Source organism: Hydractinia symbiolongicarpus, chromosome 12 (assembly GCF_029227915.1).
Source record: "Hydractinia symbiolongicarpus strain clone_291-10 chromosome 12, HSymV2.1, whole genome shotgun sequence".
In the NCBI taxonomy this organism is placed as follows: domain Eukaryota; kingdom Metazoa; phylum Cnidaria; class Hydrozoa; order Anthoathecata; family Hydractiniidae; genus Hydractinia; species Hydractinia symbiolongicarpus.
Genome location: NC_079886.1, coordinates 21,372,092 through 21,398,268, shown reverse-complemented (window position 1 = coordinate 21,398,268; position 26,177 = coordinate 21,372,092). Strand labels below are relative to the sequence as shown.

Genomic DNA, 26,177 nt, shown 5'->3' with positions numbered 1-26,177 from the left:
TGTCTCAAAGACGTCATTTTTGAAAGGGTGAATGAAGACCTTGAAATGAAGTGCCCGACACACATAGAGGTAAAAAGTTACTACCAAATTGGGTCAGTGACCAATAGTCTGTACATCGTCGTTTTAGCTTTTTTTTGTAGTGCGTTACGACATGAAAATCGACAGGTTATATATTACTGACGTAGATGGAATCACCATAGTTGGATCCGACGCAGCAGAGGGAATCACCTTCTTAAATGCCAAAAATGAACGTTCCCGCCTCGTTTATTTAACTAAAGTTCTGAAGTTTTGTTATTTTTAATTTTGATAAAAAGACGGATTAGAACAACCTCGTCCCCCACCTGTTGTCTCTTTTTTTTATTTCAGGACGGTGGTCCCGGGGTCAGAAAAGATACAAGATGTCCTTGGGACGAGGTTGAGATAGGAAATGTATTTTTTTTCATTTACCATATCAATATTGATGACAATGTTGATAATAACATACATCACATAATCTATAATACACCATATTACTAATACATGTGAACTATTTATTTCAAATCATTAAGAATATTAAACAGTCATACCTGATTTCTAAAAATATTTAAGGCGAAAAAAGGAATGCCAGGTAGGGGTGGAACATGCCCCCGGTCCTCGGTGTGAAAAGGCCTTCTGTACGATCCAAAATAATAATAACAATAAACGGACAATAAGGCTTGATATTTGAAAAATTACACTTTGGAGTTGAAATGGTTTATAAGAGGAAGAAAAACAGCCCGACATTGAGATTTTATGCTGATGTCAGCTTTTCTCTGCTGAATTTTATAAAAAAGAAACAAGTTATGATTTTTTATTTTACGATTTATCGTTAAAGAGATATTCATGTTAAAAAGGAGTGCTTTGTTCTGAATCAGCGATATTTTTACTTTATGCTATCCTCTCCTAAACCCGTGACTGGTGTTGTCATTTTGTCCTAAAATATCTTGGTGACGCAAAGTCGAAGGAAAACGCATGTAAAACTTTTTAATGAAATGATTGTCTTTAGCTTAGCAAATTCCACTTGTTACATAATAACTTAAACTGTAAACTGAATTCCCCTTTTGAAGATAACTCTTGTACCTCCTTTTTTTAAAGGTAGTTTGGTTGAAAAAAGCAAAAGGTGAAAAACGAATAAATACATAGTCGGCAAAAAAGTCGGTACAAATTGTACGTCAGTGAGTCAAAACATGGTCATATTTTACCGCTTCATTAACCGAATCGAATTTATTTTCATCCTAATTTGAAATATGGGATTATGGATAATTCCAGTTCCACAAAAAAAAAACTTTCACCAAAACATGATTGCCGCTACTACTACGAATAAATAGCGTGTCATACAACAGATAACTAATACAAAGGATTCTGTTCGCATAAAATATTTCTTGGAATCATGCAAGATACATCATTCAGTTTGTAACCATCAGGGAAGGTGGTAGAACAGTTGCCATCACCACTAGGTTCAGACGGTCTCCACTGAATAAAATTTGTTGTCCCATCCGTCCATTGCCAAACACCATTCTAAGAAGAGAATAGGGTTTCATTAGCAGAAGAAGAAGAAGAAGAAGAAGAAGAAGAAGAAGAAGAAGAAGAAGAAGAAGAAGAAGAAGAAGAAGAAGAAGAAGAAGAAGAAGAAGAAGAAGACTCACAATTTTCTTCAAACCAATAAGGTACCACCCTCCGTTTTCTTTCGCAATTTCCAAGATGGTGTCGATTTTAATGCGACTGTTACCTATTGCTAGTGTTGCATTTAAACTTTGACATTTCGTGATGGCTTGATCATACGTAAATTGATGAATCGATGTATAATAGCAGAGATTTGTTGGTTCGTAGTGCTTGAAGTGTTCAGCACAACGTTCGATTGCTAAGAGTAGTAAACAAATAAACAAGTAAATACACAACCTACTGTGGGGTTCTTTAATATAAAAACCGTAAGAAGGCATGGAGAAGATGTTGCCAAGCAAGGGAAGGCGAAAAATAAACGTATTACAGCTATGTCTATTTTTTTAAGTACTCGATTGTTTGTAATATCAATCTCTTTCTTAACGCTGCCTGTTTGGTTTTTTACATGATTTTTAGTTTTTATGATTTTATGTCCTACTGCTCAAACCACATGACATTGGGGCTAAGTTTGCCGTAATTTATGTGGTGTTTTTGACTATACCCGGTGCTTTCAGCTAGTACATGTTAAGAAGAAGCCTTGTTTCAAATGCTACAAAGTAAAAGAAAATGCAAAAAAATTGTAATCTCTACAACGATAGGCGCGTTTTTGTCTGTTTGTGCGCAACAAAAACGTAGTGTGGAAACATGAAATGTGGTATATAAAAGACGGGCGATCCCGTGGTTTTTTCCACAGGTAACTGACAAGTCTATAAAAATTGCCATTTTTGTGTTTAAAATAGCCTAAAATCGCACAGCTTCATTCCGTGTCCCCCTTAAAGTAAAAAAAAATGGCTGATGAACGAACCCGCTGATTTTTCCATGGGTTAACGCCTAATAATTACATTAAGAAGCATAAAGGGCTGCAGATGCAGTGAATTGAGTGCATTGCAAGTTTTAGAAGAATTGCACCCAAGAACTGTTTGACTTACGCTTTTCGCAGTGCTTCGTTTCCCAATGTTCTTCACAGATGCATTTATATCCATCTATCACATCGTCTGTTGGTACACAAATGCCGTTATTTTGACAAATTGACGGCTGCCGACTACACGGGACTATTGTCACAGTGGTAACATTATCAGTGCTGGGTAGGTATGTTAACTGTTTTTTCGGATGAGAAGTTAAGAAGCATTTCTTCTCAATGTCATGGTAAGTCGCTGCGGTACAGGTCGATTTCTCAAGACACGATAAAGTACAAGTAGTTAGACTTGTTGAAAATACACTCTCCGAGTAGTAACAAGATGAGATCACCATCCCAGGTCTTAGTTCACCAAATGATTGCATGCCAATAACATCTTCGATTAACCAGAGTACAACAGAGATAAAGAAAATCTGCATTGCGAACTTGAATTACTTTGAGAAGCGATTCAAAGATTCAGAAATCATATCTGGTCCTGAAAATACATATAATACGTTTTATCACTAAAACGTTATGTTTTGGTTAAATCTTAAAAAGAGTTCTTTTCAATGTTTAGTCACCCAATTTTAAAGACGAAGTCTGTAATGTGTAAAAGAAAAAAACGGTATTTTTATGCCTAGCTATAGTTAGGCATAAAAATACCGTATGCTTTGTTTTTTTGGAATGATATTGTCACAAATTATTTCCAATAAATTAAATTTCGAATAAAATAAGAAAACATAACGATCTTCTTCTTCCTTTCTTACCTCCTCAAAAAACAAAATAAATTTTAACTTTATTGACTTATCTCGTTCTTTCTAATATAAACCAGGATATCTATAGTAATCTTGCAACTTCGTCACTAGGCTGTGGTGACTCCTGGGGATATACTCTGTGATGGGAAATAAATGCTTTGGTAATTTTTTTAAAGAAGAATATGTACTTAATATATCTAACAAATGTATTTGACAAAAATATGTAACCGAAATTTAAATTCTGATGGGAAATATGATAGCAAAGAAGCTCGTATAAGTGTGTCTGTAACGCAAAATGGTACCACAAGTAGCGAGAAGCACGCAACGTGGTTTAAAAAGGACGGATAAACCTGTTAATTTTTCCAAGGGACTAGTGATGCATGAATTCAATGAAATCAAAAAAAAAGTTTACATCGATCAAAAACAACATTTGATCGATGGTCGTCAACACTATGACCAGCGACCGAACCAACCGCACTACGCACGGCAATATGCTAACGAACCACTAACTTATGCGGATGATATTCGAATATCCATTTATTTAGGTTTATCCGTATAGACATTCTTCACCTTGTTCCCAGGCTCTTTAAGGCGGAATCGTTATTACGGGGTGGTCACCGTCAGTTTTATCGTAAATTTTTCTAGGAATGAGGTTGGAAATTCCATTTCTAAGAATGGTTAACCCCGATCACAATTCCGATCCTAACAGACAGGTCTGGTGAATGTGAAGCAGCGGTATGATAAACTTTTGCATTGTAATTTTACAAAACTTCGAAATGTAATGCCTATCAATTATGTTGAAGTAGAGGCGAACTGCGCTGCAGCACGGCTGCTGAATACCAGTTCATGATTTGTGTTGATTTTAAAGACCAGACTATTTGGCTTGGACGTCTGCTCCATACAGATACTCCATAAGATAAATATTTAGTTGTGAAATATAATTATTTATTTGTTATTATAGTAGTTATCTTAATATATTTTGGGATTTAGAATTCTATAATTTTTTTCTCTTGCTTAAAGTTAATTTTTTGGCTGCCACAAAATAATCTTTTTGTTCACCTCTTCTTTAATATTGAAACAGAACAAGCTTGTCACATAATACCAGCTAATTACAGTTTGTTCTTTTTTCTCTTCAGTTTTAAAAAGAAGAGTTTAATTATTACCACTTATCTGTTCAGTCATTGAATAATACAGATAGTAATATCATGTCATAAATAAACGAGTTTATTCTAGATTACGTTTCGACAGCTACGGCTGTCATCGACGGATAAGGATCGAAATCATATTGGGCTTATTATCAGTTAAGGAGATAATTAAATGATCAAACTTACCCAATCAGATCACAACAATTAAAGTAATTAACTTTTTACAGATCTGAATGGAAGCAATAGATTGAATAAAACCGTAAAATAAATAAGGCTCTTGGAAGAAGGGGAAACAAGGGGAAAGAGACACCTTATAAAGAAAGAAACCGGTATGGCTTTAAGAGCTCCTTTTACCCTGTACACACTAACTGCATGTTTACTGCACAAAATGTTATGCTCCTTGCAAAAGAAGTTTTCGCATTTTATTTTACGATTTGTCGTTAAATGATAAGAAAAAAAGAATTTAGCTGAATCAGCATTTTTAGTGAAATTATACGAATGAATATAATTTTTCTTTAAACGACAAATTGTGAAAAAAACGATACTTTTGTGTTTTTTTTCTCTGAATTTATGTAAAAAATTATATACCTAAATAGTAAGATGAAGTTTGATTCTACACCTACCTCTGCAAGCATGTGATGAACTTTTATAAAACCTTCAATTTTTAACAACAAAACTCGTATTGCTAATATTATATTCTTTTTTTAATTGGTTTTAATTCATTACCTAATAAATTGATTTTTTTTTCACAAATAACAAAAGTGAAGAAGGAACTTCACAAACTCTCCAGTGCTAAATATTGCGTAAAATTATAAAGCTATTATCACCGATTTTTTATGACGCAAACGCCTCTCATTTCTCCGCAAGTGCGATTATCTCTTTCTTCTGTTGTTTGACCAAGGAGCTTTAAAATCTTCTTTTCAAACAACGTAACAAAATCTTAAAGGGCATAAGTACAAAGTTTATAAGATTTTCTTTAAACTCTCAGACCGAAACATTTCTGCTTTAATATTAATTAAGGCACTAACAAATTTTTTTAGTCAATTTTAGTCAACAACTTCTTCCCTGGGGCTTGTTAGGTTTTTGTATGGGTACAAAACCCTAAAATGTATGAAACTCTGGGGACAAGTTTTTGTTTTCAACTGATATTGTAGAGGGAAGCAGTCATAATTTTTTAAACAGTGCGGTCACACCAGAGGTTGTGAGATTAATATTATTGTTGTTACCATAGCAACATAATAAAATAAAAAATGTCGGATCTAGCTACTAAAAAATTTAAATAAGCTACCGGGCGTTAATATCAATTTCAGATAAATAATAATTATTTCGTTTTATGTGCGTTTTCAAATTGTTCTATATTGTTTTACAATACTAAATATTTCAACTATTACATTTCTTTGTTGTCAATGGAATAAGCGTCTTTTTCGAAACCAGGTCTGTTACAAAACTAATGAAAAGTAACGAAAGGACATTGCATACTTTGACCCCTTATAAAAAACAGTGTTGAACAGTTAGAGCATCGGATAGTTTGTGACAAGTGGGACATGATTGGATGAACTTATTTTAAATTTAAAATCACATTCGTGTCTTGTTGTTGAGTAGGGAATGGTAGGGAAAAACTTGTCCGTGAGGGAATAAAGTCATAGAAAATACAATTTTTTGCGTTGTTGCGTTGTTGGAGAGGTAATAAATACTATTATTTAGTTTTAAATGTTCATCCATGTTGTAACAGACCTAACCCCCAAATTAAATGAACGCCCGGGCGTTTAACCGATGCATTTCTGTAGTCATATAAAAGTAACCATAAGATTAGTTAACAATAAATCTTTCACAATTCGTCTCCAGTTATTTGTCGTTCTTCACAAAAATTTTCATCATTCAAACTTTAATAATTATAGTATTAACCATCAGCGACAACTGCGACAACATAGTTATAATTGCATTGCCATATACCGTATTTTCTTGTTATCGTAACTAAGTATATTGTTAAGATCTGTTCTCTCTTTTCAGCTCACCCTAGCCCAATAATGTTCAGAGATTTCAGTTTATTTCTCTTAACTTACCTTATCCCCGTTATAAGATCATTATAAAGTCATTTTAAAAAATGGTATTGTTTTAAAAAATATTATTTTTTAGCATCAGTTCAATTAGCAAATATTATTGGATTGTTTATATCGCTTCTGTCTTCTTCGGAGATTCTGCTTTTTTGATGAACCTCCATTGATATTATCTAGCAAACTGTACGTATTTGTTGTTATTTCTAACGTTCTAAAAAACTAAAGCATTCTTCATTACAACTTGTCCAAACGCGTCCGCGTCATATTTATTTCTTACCATAGCCTTGGTACGACGAACTACAACATTGTCGTAGACAGTATGGAGCGCAGTTGGAGTAGCACGAAGGCTGACAAGTTCTCCATGATGGATAACTTTGTGGTAATGGTTGAAAAGACGATTGTTGAGGGCAATTTTGACCCGTACATTGTGTTTGGGTGGAACAACTCAGTCCAGAGCATGGTTGCCCCTTATTAATCATCTGCGGGCAGTCGCTTCCAGTACAAGGGTAGGAAGAAGATTCTAAAGTAACTAGTCCTGTCATTTGATTCGGTTGGTTTTCATTTTGTTGACAATTTTGACCGCTGCATGGCATTTGGTAGGATGGAGGACTTGCACATGCAGTACCTGTGCATGAAGGACTCTGTTGCTGGTGTTGTTGCTGCTGCTGTCCGGGTTGTAAACTTAATGCCATTGCATAGCAACAAGCTGCTGCACATCCCGCAAAATAACACTCGTCTGCACATGGCTTTGGACATGTAATTGTCAAACGAGTGGTCAACTTAGGTAAGGTTATACTGCCTGTTGGCTTAAAAGGTGTTGTTGTTGTTACTCCTACAATTGGTTTGGTTGTTGTTGTTGTTGTTGTTGTTGTTGCTCTTGTTGTTGTATTTGGTGTCTTTGTTGTGTTTATTTTTATCTTTCTTGTTGTTGTTCTCCTTGTTGTGTTGATGACAAAGTCGTGAATAATTAAGGGACTCTTTGTACTTTTAAATAATGATAACACCTTCAAATGAGCATTTTTCAGGGCTTTTGGATTTGTGAATGAGACTACAAAGACAAACAGAACAAATATATAATAACGACTGATAATGGAGTATTTTATTTCTTAAGAGAATAAATCACTGACGTTTCTCACGAGACGAGAACCAGATGTAAAGGACAGAATCGATGATGTGTGTAAATCAGATTGATTACCACTGTATAAGAATCGAATTGCTACTCACCTGGTTCTAACGCGATCTCTGGCCCCTCAATAACAATGTCAGATGTTGGAATAATTTTGTCTGGTAATACACCAATTAAAGTGATAGTATGGTAATCAGCATCTTTGACGACTTTAGAATCAATTGTTTTTTTATCGTCTGAACACCATCCCACATTTAATATTGCAGATACCACTAAATTATATAAATCATCCTCCGAAATGTCTGTGTCAGGGAATTCCATTGAATACTTTGCTGGTGAATTTCTTTCAGGATTATATATTACATGTTTTGTTACCATTTTAGATTCTGCTTTATCATTTTTGTACACTGAAAGTTTTACAATCAAACAAGACCCTTTTGGTAAAGGGTCTGGAATTGCCTTATGGTATTTTATAACTCCTTCCAACTTTCGGTTTTTTAGGTCTACGGATGATATAGTAGAAATGCAAGTAACCACTAATAGAAGTATCACTTTTCCATCCATTTCTTAACATTTGCAGGTAAAAATTTTCAAGTATTTTCTATCTCCAATTCGCCACAGAACATTGTGATACTTGTACGTTTACTTATTCTCCTATGTTTAACTCAAGACACACACACAGTAAGAAATGTTGCGAATGGAAGAGAAACTATCGATTTCTTCATGCTTGACTGTGCAGTGTATAATCTGTTGACAGTTAAAAGAAGTTTCGGTACAACAAACAAGATATGCGGATGATTGCGCATGATAAAGAAAAAATAATCGTTCAAATTGTACTAATAAAAAAACAATTTTAAAGTGTAAATAAAAATAATTCAAAATATAGTCAACAGACCTGCGAACATGGATAGGACCGGGAAAATTAACATATATGCATCTTTTATTAAACTAATTTTCTTTGATGAAGGCTAAACTGTTTGTGATTTTTATTTCCAAAAATAAAATAAAACTTAAAAAGTACCGTTTTGTTATCTAGCTTTGTTTGGAATACAGCACATACCTGCTTTACAATTAAGCATAGTTAATATGTGCAGATTTGAAGATCTTATTTGATTTTGAGACGTTCAGTTGGAGAGACAAGATTATAGATATATAGACTTTTTTCGTAGCAGAATTTTTTTTAATTTAAGCCAACAAATTTGCAATAAAATTTTGATTAAAATGCACGAAAAAGACGGAAATATTTGCGTATGAAACAACCATGATTATAATGTACCCTAGTTCAATCCCCAGTCAATGTCACCTACTAAACTTGAAACTCTTTTATCTTGGGTTGCTCCTTTAATTACAAAAAGCTAAAACTAAGATGAGAGAGCCCATAAGTGCAAATAACAGGCCTTGTGTCACCACAATGAGATATCTAGTCACAGGTGATGCTTTAAAGTTGTTTATATCACGTGGCGTTGGAGCATTTTAATTGGATAGCGCTTTGAAAACGCGCGTAAAAGTCGAAGTAGAGACGACTTTTAAAACCGCGCTGAGCGGACCGCTTTTATTGTGTTTGGGACTGAAAGAACAATAGCCGCCACGCTCAGCGCGTTCTGGAACGCCTAATGGAATTTCGGCTTTAGGGGTAGTTTTCACTGCTACAATATTTTGTACGTAATATTGTACAATTTATTGTAGTAACTAGTGTACAATTTTGTGCAATAATATTTCACACTTTTGTTTCGATAATGTTTAAATACGCAGAAAGCAAAAGACTCAATTCTTTTTAAATGATTCAATAGGAACCTGCTACTTGTTCCTTCAAATCAAACTGAATAGATTTAAAAAAACTTGTGATCTCTGAAATTCGCAATATATTGTACATCGTGGTTACATCTGTACAATACCTTGTGCAAGAATAAACAATTTTGTACAATTAATTGTGTACAAGATACTGTAGCTAATAATTTGTCACTTATTAAAAGTCTTGTGACTTTGGCTGAAAACACGATGGGTTGCCAACGGTTTCTTTTATGGTAAGAAGGTCCAAAAATTTGTTGAATTTTCATCAGGAGTCCAAAGCTCTAACCGAGAGTCCTAAGTTTAAGCGACGTGACCCTTTGTTGCACCTTGCCTCTTCTTACGATGACCTCTAAAATGTCCATGTGGCAGGTGTTAATAGTTGAGCTGACCAACAGTCTTTAAAACGTTCCATAACCATATGTCATTGGTTGGTTTGGTACGCCTTAAGACGACAATTTAAAAATTTGGGCCAGTACCATCAATAAATGGGCGTCCCAACTACAAATGCACAAAAACAAATACTGCTCAAATGATTTAAAAGCTTCTTAAAAATCAGTTAAAAAAATATCCACAGTAAAGTAATCAATATATTTGACAGAACAAATTTATCAGTAAAACAGTTGAGTTTTCGGTAAACTATAACCCGGATGTTAAGTGGTGAAAAGGAGGGTCAGATTTCAAAGATACTAACTGCAAAGAATTAAGAACGCTGTATTTAAATAAGCACCACACACACTCCGAGCTTGTCAAGCTGTCTTGTTAATGCATAATGGCAGAAATATTAGAATCTTGTATTATAAAGTGTGCTTAGAAAGTCACATTTTCCGGATTTTCATTTTTTTGGGGGGAAGGGGGGGGGGGGCAATGGTTTGTTTTATATTGCGGATACCATAAGAAGTGCAGCTAACATTTTTTCCGTTGGTCAACACATTTAGTACTGCAAAAGTGCTGCCCAAACTGTTTAGAAATTTGGAGAGACAGTTTAATCACGACTATTTTCATGACTATTATGTCCAGTGATTGTAGAAATCAACGTTAAAAATGCAATTAAGTACCATGTCAACTGAAAAACAATTCAGGCAACTTTCGCATGTTAAGTCTTAAGTAACCACATTTTTTTTTTCAACCAATGACAGTTTCTTTTACAACCTTCTCTGCGACACAAAACGCTTTTTAACACACACATGTCATTCATAAAAATACTGAAGCGTGAAGTAAATGTCATACGCACTTTTGCATAACTTTTCTTGTAGTGTAGTGTAGGGCAAACAAACAAACAAACAAACGAACGAATAATAATATATATGGTAATAATATAAATAGTGTAGATGTAAAAAATAGTGTATAATTAACAAGCATACAACATTAAAATGCTGAGAAATGTTTTCAATATTTTCATACTTTTTTGGATTTTTACTGATTGTTTTTCATCCAAGAGTAATATAAGACTTTCTTCAAGAAGAGCATTTCGCTATGGTTTGCCGAAAATACCAGACAAAGGTTTGTGTTTTTTTAAAATCTAGGATAATATTGTAACTCAACTCTGCTGGCAAATCTTTGGACACGTTGGCAATAGTTACAAAATTTCCTTTTATTTTACTCGTTTTCTAATCAATGTACGACCATGTGTGTTTAATATTGCATTCGAAATAAGGTTTAAATATTTTTAAGCCCCATATACTATAGCCTTTCTCTGCATTTTCTATATTTTGCTTTAATGTTACTGTTGCTTATTTTGAAAATATGTCTTACACAAAATATGACGTTTCTATATTTCTATGTATAATCATTTTCTTATCTATTTTCTTGGCCCGTCGGCCCCAACCATGGTCGGTCCTCCTTTAATTCTAAATAATTTAGCCCCTCCACTTTCAAAAATGCTCCGCTGGGTCTGTTTACTAGTTATTTTGCTTTCTAAAGCATTGTATTCAAATGCTGTACTAACTTTTTATGTGTTTAGATATACTGCTCCAAACAAGAAAATCTTATTTTCCATATTTTGGGAAAAGATCTCACAAAAAAGCCTTTTCAAGAACTGATTATGAACCTTTCTTAAAAGTGTTACTAAAGCAAAGCATTTTGAATCGACCAAAAATAATGGCAACCAATATAACAACAGCAACAACAACAACAACTACAAAATCAACAACAGTTACTACTATGCCACCAACAGTTGACACAACGTCGAACTTTATAGTGACTGTACAAGATGTTACTCGCTCAACTACACATACACAAACGTATAATGAAAGAGAAGCGAGTCGAAACTCTAGAACAAGTTTTACCACACTATCACCTTCAGTTACATCAAACAGAATAGTAACTGTAGTAGATCACACCACTACTAATAGAAGAAACACTGGCAAAATACCCAGCATTAATAGTGAAGAGAATGTCAGTAGCAATACTCGTGCACCGAAAACAGCTAGATCAAGTTATTCCAGGTTACCAGCAACTAGTACGACGACGCCAAGAATAGTACCTACTTCATCAAAAACCTCTTCACTAAGTAAGAAAACAACGTCGCCGACAAGTACTACCAGTAAAACAGATATAACAACTTCATTTGCGCCTGACGAGAATGACGCAGTAACTACAACAGAAGTGAGGACAACACGAGAACCAATCACATCGGTCACATCTGTCACAGAATCATTTTATGCTACTACTTCTTCGACCTCTAATGAAAGTGATGCGATAAGTACAACACAAATACCAACAAAGGAATACAAAACTGAAGAAAGAGCAACACAAAAACTTACTACGTCTTACCCAGAGTCATCTGCATCTGATGAGAGTAATACAATCACTACAACGCAAATAACAACAACAAAACCAATAACTGAAGATATTACTAAACCAGAACCTGCCACGTCTAGCACAAAATCATTTGATAAAACAACACCATTTGTTTCGGATGACAATCAGGCAATGACTACAACACCAAATCCAACAGCTGAACTGAAAACTCGAAAAAACACAACTCCAAAACCTATTACGCCTGTGACAGAATCATCTGTTATAACTACACCATCTACCTCTGATGAGAATGATGCAATGACTACAACCCAAATTACGTCAACGGAAGCAACGAATGAAAAACTGACTACGCTAAAATCTACAATATCTAATACAGAATTACCTGATAAAACAACATCATCTACCTCTGATGAGAACAATTCAGTAACTACAACAGAAATAACAACAACAGAACTGACGACTGAAGAGAAGATGCCACCAAAACCTACCACGTCCAACACAGAATTCTCTTACGTAACGTCATCCGCCTCCAATAACAATGATGAAATAACTACAACAGAAAGAACAACAGAAGTGACAACTGAAAGGAGAACTACACCAAAGCCTGTGACATCTAACACAGTATCATCTGATATAACAACACCATCTTCCTCTGATGAGACTGATTCAGTAACTACAACAGAAACACCAACTGCTGCATTGACAGCTGAAACAAATACGACACCAAAAACAACATCAGTGACAGAATCATTTGGCCTGACAACATCATCTGTGTCTGATGAGAATGGCTCGGTAACTACAACAGAAATAACAACAACAGAATTAACAACTGAGGGAATGACTACGGTAAAACCTGCTACGCCTGTAACAGAATCATCTGATACAACAACATCGTCTGTCTCTGATGAGAATGATTTAGTGACTACAACAGAAATGACAGCAACAGAAATGACAACTGAAGGGACGACGGCTGCATCACAACCTACTACACCAGTAGCAGAATCATCTGATACAACAACACTATCTGCCTCTGATGAGAATGATTCGGTGACAACAACAGAAATGACAACAATAGAGTCTAAAACTAGGGCTACGCCAAGAACTTCCACGTCATTAAAAGATGATGTGACGAAAAAGCCTACACTGGGTAGTGCCCACACCACATTAAATAAAGGTAACGAAACATCAACAACAAAAATGGTTACTAAAAGAAAAGGAAAAAATACATCAACAACACCAATAACATCAAGAGAAACATCCAGTGTAACGAATGAAGACAAGGAAGGAATAACAGTGACACCAACGACGTCGTCACATGCACAAGCTACTTTAACGACACCAGAAGGAAGAACAACTTTATCAGGAAAACTTAAAACTACGCCTAAAGTAGAAGACACTGAAGCAACAACTACAACATCAAAAACTACAAAACATACAACCGCATCACCGAAAACCACAGTCACAAAAGGGAAATCTACAACTGCAAAAACAGAAAAAGAAACATCGACTGCAACAACAACTCCAAAGACTACACCAAAAAAAGCGAAGACTACGGCTGCAAAAGATAAAACCAAGAAAACAGAAGCGAAGACCACGGCCACGAAAATGAAAACTATAACTGAAGAAGTGGAGGATACAAAAACAAAAGTAAAAACTACTACTACAAGATCGAAGACTACGAAAACAAATGCAAAAACTACAACTACAGCATTGAAAACTACCACTTCCAATCCAAAAACTACAACTGCTACACCAATAACTACAACTACGAAATTAAAATCTACAACTTCAAAATCGAAAGCTACAACGAAAATGGAGAAAACTACAGCTAAAAAACCAAAAACTACAACTACGGAGGGGACAGAAACGACTACAAAACCGAAAACAACAAATACAAAACCGAAACCAACAACTACAAAACCGAAAACAACAACTGCAAAACCGAAAACAACCACTACAAAACCGAAAACAACAACTGCAAACTCTAAAACAACAACTACAAGCTCGAAAACTACAAATACAAAACAGAAAACTACAACTAAAAACTCGAAAACTACAAATACAAAACCGAAAACAACAACTACAAACTCGAAAACTACAACTACAAACTTGAAAACAACAAATACAAAACAGAAAACTACAAATACAAAACCGAAAACAACAACTACAAACTCGAAAACTACAACTACAAAACTAAAAACAGCAACTACAAAACCGAAAACTACAAAACCAAAAACAACAACTGCAAACTCGAAAACTACAACTACAAACTCGAAAACGACAACTATAAACTCGAAAACTACAACTACAAAACCGAAAACTACAACTACAAACTCAAAAACTACAACTACAAAACCGAAAATTACAACAACAAACTCGAAAACTACAACTACAAACTCGAAAACTACAAAACCAAAAACTACAACTACGGACTCAAAAGCTACAACTGCAAAACCGAAAACTACAATTACAAAACCGAAAACTACAACTACAAACTCGAAAATTACAACTACAAAATCGAAAACTACAAAACCGAAAACTACAACTACAAACTCGAAAACTAAAAAACCGAAAACTACAACTATGGACTCAAAAGCTACAACTGCAAAACCGAAAACTACAACTGCAAAACCGAAAACTACAACTGCAAAACCGAAAACTACAACTACAAAATCAGAAACTACATCTACAAAATCAGAATCTACAACAACAAGTTCAAAAACAACAACTACAGATACAAAAGAAATAACAACTGACGAAGTACAAGACGCATTAAGACAGCAGGAATTATCAGATTGGGTGAAATGTCGGGAGCTTTGCCATTATGGCCTATGTGATACTAGTTGCCCTGTTGAATGTTGTCCACATTCAAATGAAGCAATAGCTCCACACCTGGAGGAGGTGCCACCAATATGGGGGGATCAACCAGGCATACTAAAAATGAACAAACCTGAATATCCCTGTGCTACTTCAGAATGCTTTGAGCAGACAGACTTCTCTGATTATCCAGTTATGAAGTGCAAACCTTCATGTAAACGGTATTGTGTTCCTACATGTCACCAAGCATGCTGTACAGCTCGTTACTTGTCCTATCGCACAGACGAATACTATTCTGGTTTGTACAAGCGAAAGCTAAACAAATACTTGCATGACAAAAAGGTGCGCTCACGTCTTACAGTTAAACAGTTAAAATCTTAAATCTAATATGTAATCTAACACATCTGTATTGCGAGTATACATGATTATATAAAAAAGAAACTTTAATATAATTCAGAGAGGTTTAGAGGGAAACATGTTGCTAGCTAATGTACAGAGAAACCTCTCTAAATGTAATTATTTTCTTCTGCTCAATCCTTTTTTTGGCGTATATGAGTATGAAATAAAAATATTAAATACGCTAAGCTTAAACAATTATGCTGCGTTAGCTTAAGTAATTTTGAGATTCTTTCCTAGAAATCTATGAAGACTATTTTGGTGGAATTTTTTCCTTTAATTTCTGAAATTTTGGTACGTACTGAACTAAAATATAGAAATATGTCTTTTGTAACACAACTACATAAAAATGAAGAATTTTGAAAATTGATAATGCCTACAAAAACTTAAGAACGAAATTGAAAGCTTTGCATACGATATTGCAACTCTTATAACTCGTCCCGTTCAGGCTCGGCGCTATTAGCGTTAAAATAACACTTGTCATTTAATATCACGTTTTAAAAATTAAGCAATCAAACGCGAAATTATTGGGAAACGCATAAATCATTGGCTAGATACAGATTTCACATACCAACATTAATACAGAAGCTGGTACACAATTCGAATATCAATGCAAATTTTACTGATTTAAAAAAAGCGTTTAATCGTGCTAATAAAATTATTTTTAGAGTGATCGATATTATAGCAAAAAAGATGTGTAGAATATTATAGTATTCGGTAGCACGCAAAATTAATCGGAAATTATTTGATTGGTTGCTACGGTTACTGGTTGCTAGGCAAAATATTATCCCTATTTTGGCCGAGGCGAAATTTTGCCTTATGACCAATAAGGTCGCATTTAACACCACGAAAATAAAAAGGGAAGAATGAAGAAAATACGCAAGAAGATAAATTATCTAATTATATTTCTCTCTTTATTTTATTTTGACGTCATCTTTTCTCCTTCATCTTGTATTTTGCGGGTGTTGCTATGCATTTTTTATGCGAATAGTTGCGAACAGTGCTGATTAAACAATGGAAACCGAAATTTTGACATAAGCACTAGCAACTTACCGTCATTTTCTAACATAAATTTTGTAACTAAAAACAGGTAGATGACAGTTTCTTAAATTCGTTCATTTTTTTAGCGGTACGGTAAAATTATCATTAATTTAAACTGAGCATAAGCTTTTCAGTTATAAAAACCATGATCAGTGCTACAAGAAATTTCGGTAAAAGAATTATGTAACATTTATATACAAGTGGCCACAAAAACAATTTAAGAATAAAGATTAATAATTTCTTCAGATTATTAAGGGGTTATAAGTATTATTAAAAATAATTTCTATGTTATTCCGTGCCTAAATGAAATTAATTGGTTTGAATCAAATTGTTAGTTTAAGGATGGTCTCTATGCCTATTTTTGCTCCTTCAAGGTTTCTTCGCATTGTGTTCTCCGGTGCATTCATTATTATTTTCTATTCAAATTTATGCTTTGGGGGATTCTCCAGACGTTTTGCTGGCTCAGAGACTTTCGTAAGTCCTTGTGCTCTTTCCATCTTGCTTCGATGTTTCACTTCACTGTTATTTGCAAGAATAGATGTCTTCGTAAAGTGTGCAGGCTGAATGTGGATTGAGAAGTCCATCTTCTTAGATGTGAGCCGCTTTAATTTGTCTAAAAAAATTTTTTTTTTAAATCTCGTTTTGTTTACAAAAGAAGAGCTCGATCAACAAATACTATACATCCGGCTCTTTTGAGAAAAAGCTCAGGAATGAAGCAGTCACGAAATATCAGCTTATTCTCGAATTAATTGGTCCCGCTTGTTAAAAATTTAATAAGGAGGCCTACTTTCGTATATTTAACTCATATCAAATAAAAAATATATATCTTATGATGTGGAGTTGTTGTTCAAACACATAACGCCATCTATTTTAAAATTTGTATGGATTTTTAAATTAAGCATTTGTGATACTTTACCTCGTTTGGGTAATTGCTCAAGTTATAAAATAAAAACAACAGTAACAAAATAATAACTAAGTTTGAATATCACCCCTAGTCTCTGGTGAAGACATACGACGTACTTCATACGACAAATAAGATCAGGCTTCGAGCTTTCAAACACGCTATAGATGTGCAGTAAAGCGTGTAACCGCAAGAGTTTCGCCTTCTAACCGGATATTCTTCAACTTCTTTGAGCATTTTTGGAACGATATAGGCGCAGTATGAAGCTTACGACGTTGGTTGTTTTTCTTATCTTTAATGTCAGTATTTGTCATGCTAATATACCAACAGAACATAACGAAAGAGGAATTAATGTTTCAATAACATTAGACTTTAATGAAATACCCAAATCCAAACCTCAATCATGCATGATAGCTGGTATCATGAATTTAAATTTGGACGGTCGTCCAACTTCATGGTATAATGTTCAGCACACGATCGATGGCATTGAGAAACCATTTAACATACTTATACCTTACCTACCGACGGATGATTCGATAAGCCGAGTCAAAGAGATCATAAAACAAAAAATCAAACATAAATTTTTGGTGATCATAAACATCGGGTGGTGCTCTTTCATGCGCAGAAGAATATACCAACTAAGAGATGGCGATTTTTATGGTATATCAGAAATTGTTTTGACACCTATTAGTGCGTTAGAGATGACCAATCCAATCATACAAGTGAACTACAAAGCAGAAATAAAATTACAACAAGGTATTGTAATATTAAAACAGCTAGTCGTGTGTTGTTTATTTACGTAGCTACAATTGTTGATAGAGACTTAAGGCTTTTTATTGACCAATTTCATCAGCATGAGAGGTTCTGCAGGTCAAGCTCTAATGTGAAACCACTGAAACTTTGTATTGTTTTACCTGTATAAAAAAAATGAGTGAAGATGGTAAAACTCATGGGCAAGTTTGTTTGTGGGAACATTTCCCGAACATTTTATGAGCTGGAATCAAGATTGCTTTAGCCTTCTTCTTTAAGGACGGAAATAACTCAAGAACATATTTTGCAATAAAATAATTTAAAAGTTTAGGCATCAACATATTTTAAATTTTTCTGTTTTGAAATTATAAAACGTTTAAGGACCACATATTCTTTAGTTTTAAATATAAAACCATGAGTAACCAGGTCTTTCTTTGATTTTTTTAGTGGTTTTAGCTCCAAACCACGTAAAATGGATGTTTTAAGTTGTTCTAATTTTTTAAGTAGTGTTATCCTAAAGCTGTATACTTGTTATAGATGTATCCAAACACATTGTGCATTTGCCCGGAAACAGCATCAAAGGCAACATCAAATACCCTGCATCATTACCTACTGTATTACCTAGCTCGTGTGTAGCTATCGAACTGGCTGATTCTGCTGATGTTACTAATATTATTCTCAGACGAACAAACATTGGATTCCAAGGATTGAACACAGATAAGGACAACAAATATGTGGTAGATGTAACAGGGAAAAACGCAACCTTGTGGGACACTACAAAATTACAGTTATCAGCATATTTTTACCATGGCTGGTGTCCCGATATATGTTCTGGTTTTGAAACATCAGATGTTACTGGGCTTTATTATGTGGATCGCCATGAGATTGATTTCACTAAGCTGCGTAAAGGTGATGTGAAAGGTCCAACGCTTGAATTCAAAACAGGTAACTGGTATATATAGATACATGGTTTTAATAGTCAATTCTTCTATATCGGAGATCGCACATAGGGCGCAAAGAAATGACTCTGCGCTAGGATAATCTGTTCCTCAACCTTGTCTGATCTTTTTCAAATATGGTCCTTCCTGGATTTTCTTTTGTGAAAGATGAAATCTTTGTCCTGATGGCTTCTTGCAAAAGAAAGTCAAGAGAATTAAGTTATACTTTTAGAGAGTATTAAAGTAATTTTTTGTGGCAATGTTGCCAGAGCGTGTTTATTCAGTTGCATTTTTCACGTTACTTTTATTGAATTTTTTAAAATATTTCTACATAACAAGCAGTTAGGTTACAAAAGAAGGATAAAATTTTATCTATAAAAACAAATGAATATGGCAATTGAAAAAGTAGGAGAGTAACAAACAGATTGTCCCACAATAATATCTAATATAAAATATTATCATGCACCTTAGACGGGAGCGTCTGACGGAATGTTTTTGGATACTCGTGCAGTCGAATATCTCAGCAGATATCCGATATCGGGTATCTGCTCGAGGTATTCGACAGTTTTTCCAGAACTTATAATTCGTTTATATATATATAGTTCCTTTACAAAATTACATGCAAGTCAACCAGTTAAAACTAATTAAAATTTAAAAATTTTAAACAATGTGTTGTATCGCACTGTATTGTTCTCCATAGTAGTGTGTACTAAAGGATAATCAATCAGATGGGGAGCTGAAAATAACTGAATGTTTATATAGAATAACGCGAATGTTTTGAAACAACAAAAAACAAGAACAACGAAAAAGAAATTTTTTTGTAACCCCTGTATTGAAAATTGTTGAAGTGTTTTTCTGCCATAGTTTGAAAAGTTGCTGAATGTGTTCAACAAAAAGAATCGTTTTTGGTCTTCTCATTCCCTTCCAACGGTGCATGATAAAACAGATCAGCGCAGTAAAATCTGCACGTTGAATACTACAAGCTCGACTGAATAATTACGGATATTCGATTTTACCTTGCTTAATATCTGCTTAATACTGGAAAATGTGTGGATGCAATTTTCATAACACAGAAATTGATATTTACTTAATAAAAATTCTTTTTCAGCTAAAATATTGCCGTAATGCAATGAAGACAAAAACTATTTCGAACACAAGAGCAAACCCGGACTCTTCTGGTTTATAAAAATTTTATCAGTATGTTAAATTTAATTTAAATCGAGTTTGTAAACGAAATTTGTTTTCTTATAATTGTTACGGTCTCATTATTTTAAATACATACGTGTCGCTTCAAATATTTTTAATTTCCTTGCGATATTCACTTTAAACTTCAAGTAACTGAGGTTCATATGCTGTTAGTCAAACCAATAGGGTTTAATAAATCAAACTATGATCAGATATCTTATAAATCATTGTATAGTCAAATTTTAGAGTCGATTTTTCTTTTCATACATTCAATGATTTTTATCCATATTGTGTGAACAAACATAGGTAATGAAAAAGACTGGATCAGAAGATTGGCGGACTTCAAATGATACTCGCTCGATCATTTAAAGTGTGTCACGTGACCCTTATAGTGAGGACGACTTTGATAATCTTATCGAAGTTTTAGATGAAGATGATAACATAAATGAATTCTCACACACAATTATTTGGCGGTTTAGACAAAAATACGACAAATTAAATTCCTGGCAAAATCCATGCCAAAATGATTTTTTTTTTCACTTTCCGTCAATTTAAAAAAAATCTGGTTGCTAAGAAAACAGAACGTTATTGCAAACGTTTCTGATTTTAGAATTTGACGATAACTCACTTTCTTTTTACCTAAGTTTATCTTTGTTAATTACAAAAAAAAAATTCGTTAGAATACAATAGAAACACAATAACAGCGGCAAAGCCATCTTTCAAGAGAGATACAGAAACGTGAAATCACGAACGCTTAAAAATTCGGGAAAATACAGCTTACTTGCCGTACATATCTAGTTGGCTCAATTTTAACTCGTAATTGGGATTGAAAGTTTAGCAAGATACCGTGGTTCACTTGTGTTTCATTCTGGACTTTGCATTCGTTGCAAGTAAAAAGATAGTCTTCCGAGAAATTCAGATTACGCCTTGTAACCTTTGAAATATTCATTGGACCTATCTGTTGGTTTAAAAACTATTGCTCGAGCTGTTGAATAATAAGATTTTTAAAAAATAAAGTGGCAATCTAGCTAGAAATAGTTAGCTAGCTAGCTAACTAACTATTTAAGATTCACACGTTAATTTATAAACCACGCTATTAAAATTACAATCAAATTAACCTTTCCTTAAATTATATGTTCTAATACAATTAAAACTGGAAAAAGTGCTCGCATTTTCTAAAAAGTTACAAACCTGGCAATTTTTCTTACCACAACCTACAAATATATTTTCTCGGGAATTACAATCTTGAAGTTTAGCCCGAACGGAATTATCGCCAAGAGTTTTACAACGGCGAAAAAAAACTAAAGACATATGAAAAAACTTTAGCACGTTCTTTATCACAACATTGTAAATTTCTCTCAAAATGTCAAAAATATTACGACTAATGGCTGGGTGCTATTTCGATTACTAGAACCCCGTAAAGCTGTTTTTCTATTAATATCCCCAGATCTCTGCGCTTGTGAGTTAGCAAGATCTTTATATATATAGATAAATATTAAAACCAGGTGGCAAGTTCGTCCCCATAAGTAGTTTTATAGCTATTTCTGTACAAGGTTCAAGCAATTGAAACTTTTCAGAGGTTACTTGTCAATCCAGCAGAATAGAATTCACGGGTTTCAACTAAGCAAATGCTCGAAAAAAGTACCATCATCTCAAAATTTTGGTAAAGGATTGTAGTTTATGATGTCATGTATAATTAGTGGGATTTTTAAGTCTAAAATCTTAATAACCAATCGAGATTTTCCAAAGAAACGTACAAATTCTTAGACAATTTTTCAAACTCTTTCATATGAAATTGTCTTTTATATTAGTTTTTCGCGGGAGGTAAATTTTAATCCTATGCGCTGAACTAAAATTGGTATTAATGATAAAAAATTTCGCGTTTTTTTGGAGAAAAATCTTAGAAAATTGATAATTTTTATCTTTAATATTTCTGGAAAAGTACTTGTTTTCATTTAGCAGTTTTGAGGGGACCGCTTTCATATGAGGAAATGATATCCGTAAAAGTTGTTGTTTGTCATACAAGAAACTACCATAAGCGTTGCCCAACTACCATAACCGTTGCCCTTCATATACAGCTATTTTGCTAAAGCGGTCATCCAATTTGTGAAAATAGGAAACGAATTTTTTGTGAAAATAGAAAACGATTAGCTTAAACATTAACTTAAGGTGGTTTACCAAGAAAAATGTCTAAATTTCAGGAATTGTCTTTTTACCTGTTTTCAGACGACAAATACATCTTAGAATGCGGTGGTAAGTAGCGCTAATTATAAATTTCGGTTTATCTGGCACTTTTCACAACCAAGTGCAAAAAAAACTGCATAGCAACGCCCATAGCGACCATATTTGTCATTTTCAGGGGGTTTTCTGTATCTTGTTCCATTTTTAACGCTTAAAAATCGCTAGATGCCATTTTTGACCCTCTCAAAACAATAATTTTAGATTTTAAACGTAAAACTTATTTTTGCACAATCAGTAAGCAAGCCTCATTAACAGTGTATCCACCAAAGTGAATTCGTCGGAGTTTACTCGCCATCAGTTAGACTTAAGACTTAAGGTCTTAGGTATTTGGTGCTTTCAGGTCGAAATAGTGAGGCTGAAACCTTTTGCCGATCCACAAGCCAAGAATGTCCATAAAATAATCCTTAAACAGGTTTTTTGCCGTTTAAGTTCGGAATCCACACAAAACAAAAATTCTTAAGATCGAAGCACACACACTTTACAATTTCTTCTGTCGATGCAGACATTAGTACCACCTAGTGTTTAAATGAAACCGATTTTCCAATCGAAGTTTTGTTTTTCAGTTATTTTGTCGAGGTATTGCCAGTTTCGCCCTGTTTTAGCCTTTCTTTCAGACGAAAAATGGCCATTTCTTGGAAAAAAATTGAAAATTTTGATTTTTATGTTTTTGATAGCCTTAACCTAAAAATTCAAAATCTTATCAAATTTGCCAAAAATTTAAAAAAAATTTGCCTACCTGTCAAGCTTTTTGTCCCTAGCAACGTGCCTTAGCGAAACTATTTCGCGAATATCTCGGGAAGTAACAGCGCTAACGCCCTAGAGTTTTCACTAAATTACGCCCGAAAGTCGTGATTTTCTCCTTAATACATTTCGGAACTATAAGCTATACTTTGGAAACCAAAAAATCTTTCTTCATCTAGAGCTCTTGGAGAGAAGGTGTGATTTTTCCCTCCAGTCAGAAAAGCTTTTTGTTTTGGTTGTTTTACTGCTGAAATGGGTTCTACAAAGACATACCATTATAGTAAAGGAAAGAAAAGAAAGTTTTTCAGAGGAAATGCAAAAAAAACTGATTTAATTAAGAACAAGCGTAGCAAGAGGATGTTGTTACTGAAGAAAATCCACATAGTTCAGCAGATAAAATTGATTTCTAAGAACAAGCAGAGGAAGACTTTGAATTTGAACATATGCCTAAATGTAATTTTTCATGAACAGTGACCTATTTCTTTCATTATTATTTCATTATTATTGCTGGTTTCTTGCTGTCCAGATTGTGTTTCTGCTGTCAACATTCTTCACTTGCCGTCGAAGATGGGACTCGCGCATTTTTTCGAACTAAGATGTGTTTCTTGTGAATGGAAGATCAAGTTCTGTTCCTCAAAACAATGTAACAGAACTTCTGGAACTTCTATTAAATTAATAAAAGACCTATCATCTTATTTTGTGAAAATGGACTAGGTTTTAACAGAATGTCAACGTTTTGCAGATGTATGAACATGCCTCCGCCAATGGCGCAAACTACGTTCGATGACCTAAATAGTGTTTTACATAACTCCTACATTGAAACTGCTCAAGAATCAATGGACAAATTTTCAATTTTTTTTTAAAAAAAGTGCCTTTTTCCCCTGGCGCCTTTTTAAAAAAATGCGTTTTACTCAATCCATACGCGTGACCCTTAAGGAACATACGCGGCCAAAAAGGACGCTTGATATAGCGCATGTTATTCAGTTATTTGGTTAGGCGTCGAGCAGCAAAATGTCATATTTTGCTTATATTTTTTTCTAGCAACGGGCAACCATGGCAATTAATTTTGTCGTACTGTCGCGTACTATGATATCCTCATCAAGTAACTTCAGAAAAGACAATCATCTGGAATATAGTTTTTTTCTTGGTAAACCACCCTAAGGATAATGCTGAAGTCAGCAAAAATCCGTTAATGTGCCAAAAACAATTGCTAGAATTTTTTTTAGCTGTTCTGCTATGTAGAACTTCATGTGCTTTTCAAAATAATGTATTATATATCGTGTGCTTTCGACAAATGGTCAACTAGATATTCAGGTTTAGAATTGTTTTGGTGACGTCATCAAACCGTCCTTTTTGAAACGGGTGGGTTAACTCAGCTTCAGAAAATTAGTCTAATTTTGGTCCAAGCCGATCCTTAGTTACCCACGCAGAAGACGGCTTCAGTTCTATCCACCCGTTCCCAAGTTATTTGACCTTGCTAATATTGCTTGGTGTTTAGCACCGTAGTGACAAACAAAAGTAAAGTCCCCTAAAGCTAATAAAAAAACATTTTAAAGAATTCTTTAAAAGAAATTCTGAAAAAATTCAACTTAAATAGAAAATAATGTTGCCAGAAATTTATTTTACTTGCTTTGTTCTGTGATTTCAAAATAAAAGAAGGTACCAGGCGAGCTTCTCCCTAAAAATTTACCCCCGGCTAATTTCTCTATTTTTTCCACATGCTTAGCCCGAGTTGTTCTTAAAATAATATATATTTCAAATAGTTGAGAAACGTGCAATATCTCCCTTTCTGAATAATTGCCCATATTTTGGGAAAATTATGGACTCAAAGTTAAAAGTGCCTCGCTAATAAAGGAAACCCCCTACCCCCTAAGATTAATTAATCCGATTTTATTGGAACTATTTAAGTTTTCATATAAAATAAAACACAAATACCATAAAAATTCGTCTGTAAACAAACATCTTCACTCTAACCTTTTAGGGAGTCTAATGTATCCACTTTGACTTGACTGTCTTTCTTTTCAGTTTCGGAAACGATGCTTTCAATGCGCGCAACTAAAGCCTTTATTTCATTTATCCTTTCACACAATTCTGTGCCTTCGACAACCTGTTTGGGTCTATTTTTCTTAAAAATACTGTTCGATAAACGTTGAAATGCTTCGGACAAAAATGCCAGCAATACCAAACTACCTGCAACAATAGAGATTCCATTTATAAGACCACCATCGTGATTGTTGTATAAATCATCCATAGTTCTTGTAAAAAACTTTGTTGTGACAAGAACTGGTATATATTTCGTACTCAAGTCTTGCTGAACAAAATTGAACATATTTTTCAATCCATGTTCGTTATTTATCATACATGTTCGAAACTTGTTGAAATAGGAAATATAAATATATATTGGTGTTTCCTTTAAAAGACTATTCTGAATTTTTAAACCGCGCATTAATGCAGATTCTGATAATTCTGCAGCTACGTGTTTATCTATGATGGCAGCTCTGGCTTTCTTCATCCGCACTGCCTTAAAAATACTTTTGTAAGTTTTAAACGGTATAGGCATAGCCTTTAGTTGGGACTTTACCATTCTCATTTCAATGGACTCGTTCAGTACTGCTATATGTTCACCTCGTAGATCAATTTCCTGATCAACTTCACGAGTAAGGGTTGCAGTTATCAATGACACCATTATCATACCAAAAATTATCCAGCAGAAACATAACAAACGTGAAATAAAATGTTTTATAATTTTATCACCAAACCCTACAGTTGTCACAGTAACAAAACAAAACCAAACACTGCACCAAAGTCCTCGACCATAGTCTTCAGGAAAATGTTTATTGTTCCTACGCTCAAGACACCAGACAACAAAGGCCATGAAAACTGTTATTACTAATAAAAAATAGACAACGATAAAACATTTTTTCATTCCTGACCATAGTTTTACAAGCAGTAACAACTCGC

At 34.2% G+C, this 26,177-nt stretch overlaps 3 protein-coding genes across 3 annotated transcripts; 1 reads left to right on the top strand and 2 right to left on the bottom strand.

Moving 5' to 3' along the window:
* Positions 1–1,223: 1,223 nt before the first annotated feature.
* LOC130622566 (uncharacterized) lies at positions 1,224–3,068 on the bottom strand. The gene is made up of 3 exons (XM_057438034.1): positions 2,607–3,068; positions 1,665–1,879; positions 1,224–1,536 (listed from the first exon to the last, which is right to left on the bottom strand). The coding sequence occupies exons 1-3, from the start codon at positions 3,010–3,012 to the stop codon at positions 1,366–1,368; spliced, it is 792 nt and encodes a 263-aa protein (XP_057294017.1). The 5' UTR covers positions 3,013–3,068; the 3' UTR covers positions 1,224–1,365.
* Positions 3,069–5,980: 2,912 nt separating this feature from the next.
* LOC130622598 (integumentary mucin C.1-like) lies at positions 5,981–8,390 on the bottom strand. Its single transcript, XM_057438072.1, has 2 exons — positions 7,754–8,390; positions 5,981–7,577 (listed from the first exon to the last, which is right to left on the bottom strand). Exons 1-2 carry the CDS (start codon positions 8,217–8,219, stop codon positions 6,796–6,798), a joined length of 1,248 nt encoding a protein of 415 aa, XP_057294055.1. The 5' UTR covers positions 8,220–8,390; the 3' UTR covers positions 5,981–6,795.
* A 2,285-nt stretch (positions 8,391–10,675) lies between these two features.
* Positions 10,676–15,636, top strand: LOC130621379 (mucin-2-like). Its single transcript, XM_057436666.1, has 2 exons — positions 10,676–15,365; positions 15,481–15,636. The coding sequence occupies exons 1-2, from the start codon at positions 11,397–11,399 to the stop codon at positions 15,634–15,636; spliced, it is 4,125 nt and encodes a 1,374-aa protein (XP_057292649.1). The 5' UTR covers positions 10,676–11,396.
* Positions 15,637–26,177: the final 10,541 nt, after the last annotated feature.

Excerpts from the sequence above, each read along its gene's own strand:
- LOC130622566 (XM_057438034.1), bottom strand. The coding sequence starts at position 3,012 with ATGCAGATTTTCTTTATCTCTGTTGTACTCTGGTTAATCGAAGATGTT. Across the intron at positions 1,880-2,606 it reads AACGAAGCACTGCGAAAAGC|CAATCGAACGTTGTGCTGAA; the intron begins GTAAGTCAAACA and ends TACTACTCTTAG. Across the intron at positions 1,537-1,664 it reads TTATTGGTTTGAAGAAAATT|AATGGTGTTTGGCAATGGAC; the intron begins GTGAGTCTTCTT and ends TTCTCTTCTTAG.
- LOC130622598 (XM_057438072.1), bottom strand. The coding sequence starts at position 8,219 with ATGGATGGAAAAGTGATACTTCTATTAGTGGTTACTTGCATTTCTACT. Across the intron at positions 7,578-7,753 it reads AGAGATCGCGTTAGAACCAG|TCTCATTCACAAATCCAAAA; the intron begins GTGAGTAGCAAT and ends TTGTCTTTGTAG.
- LOC130621379 (XM_057436666.1), top strand. The coding sequence starts at position 11,397 with ATGTGTTTAGATATACTGCTCCAAACAAGAAAATCTTATTTTCCATAT. Across the intron at positions 15,366-15,480 it reads AATACTTGCATGACAAAAAG|AGAGGTTTAGAGGGAAACAT; the intron begins GTGCGCTCACGT and ends AATATAATTCAG.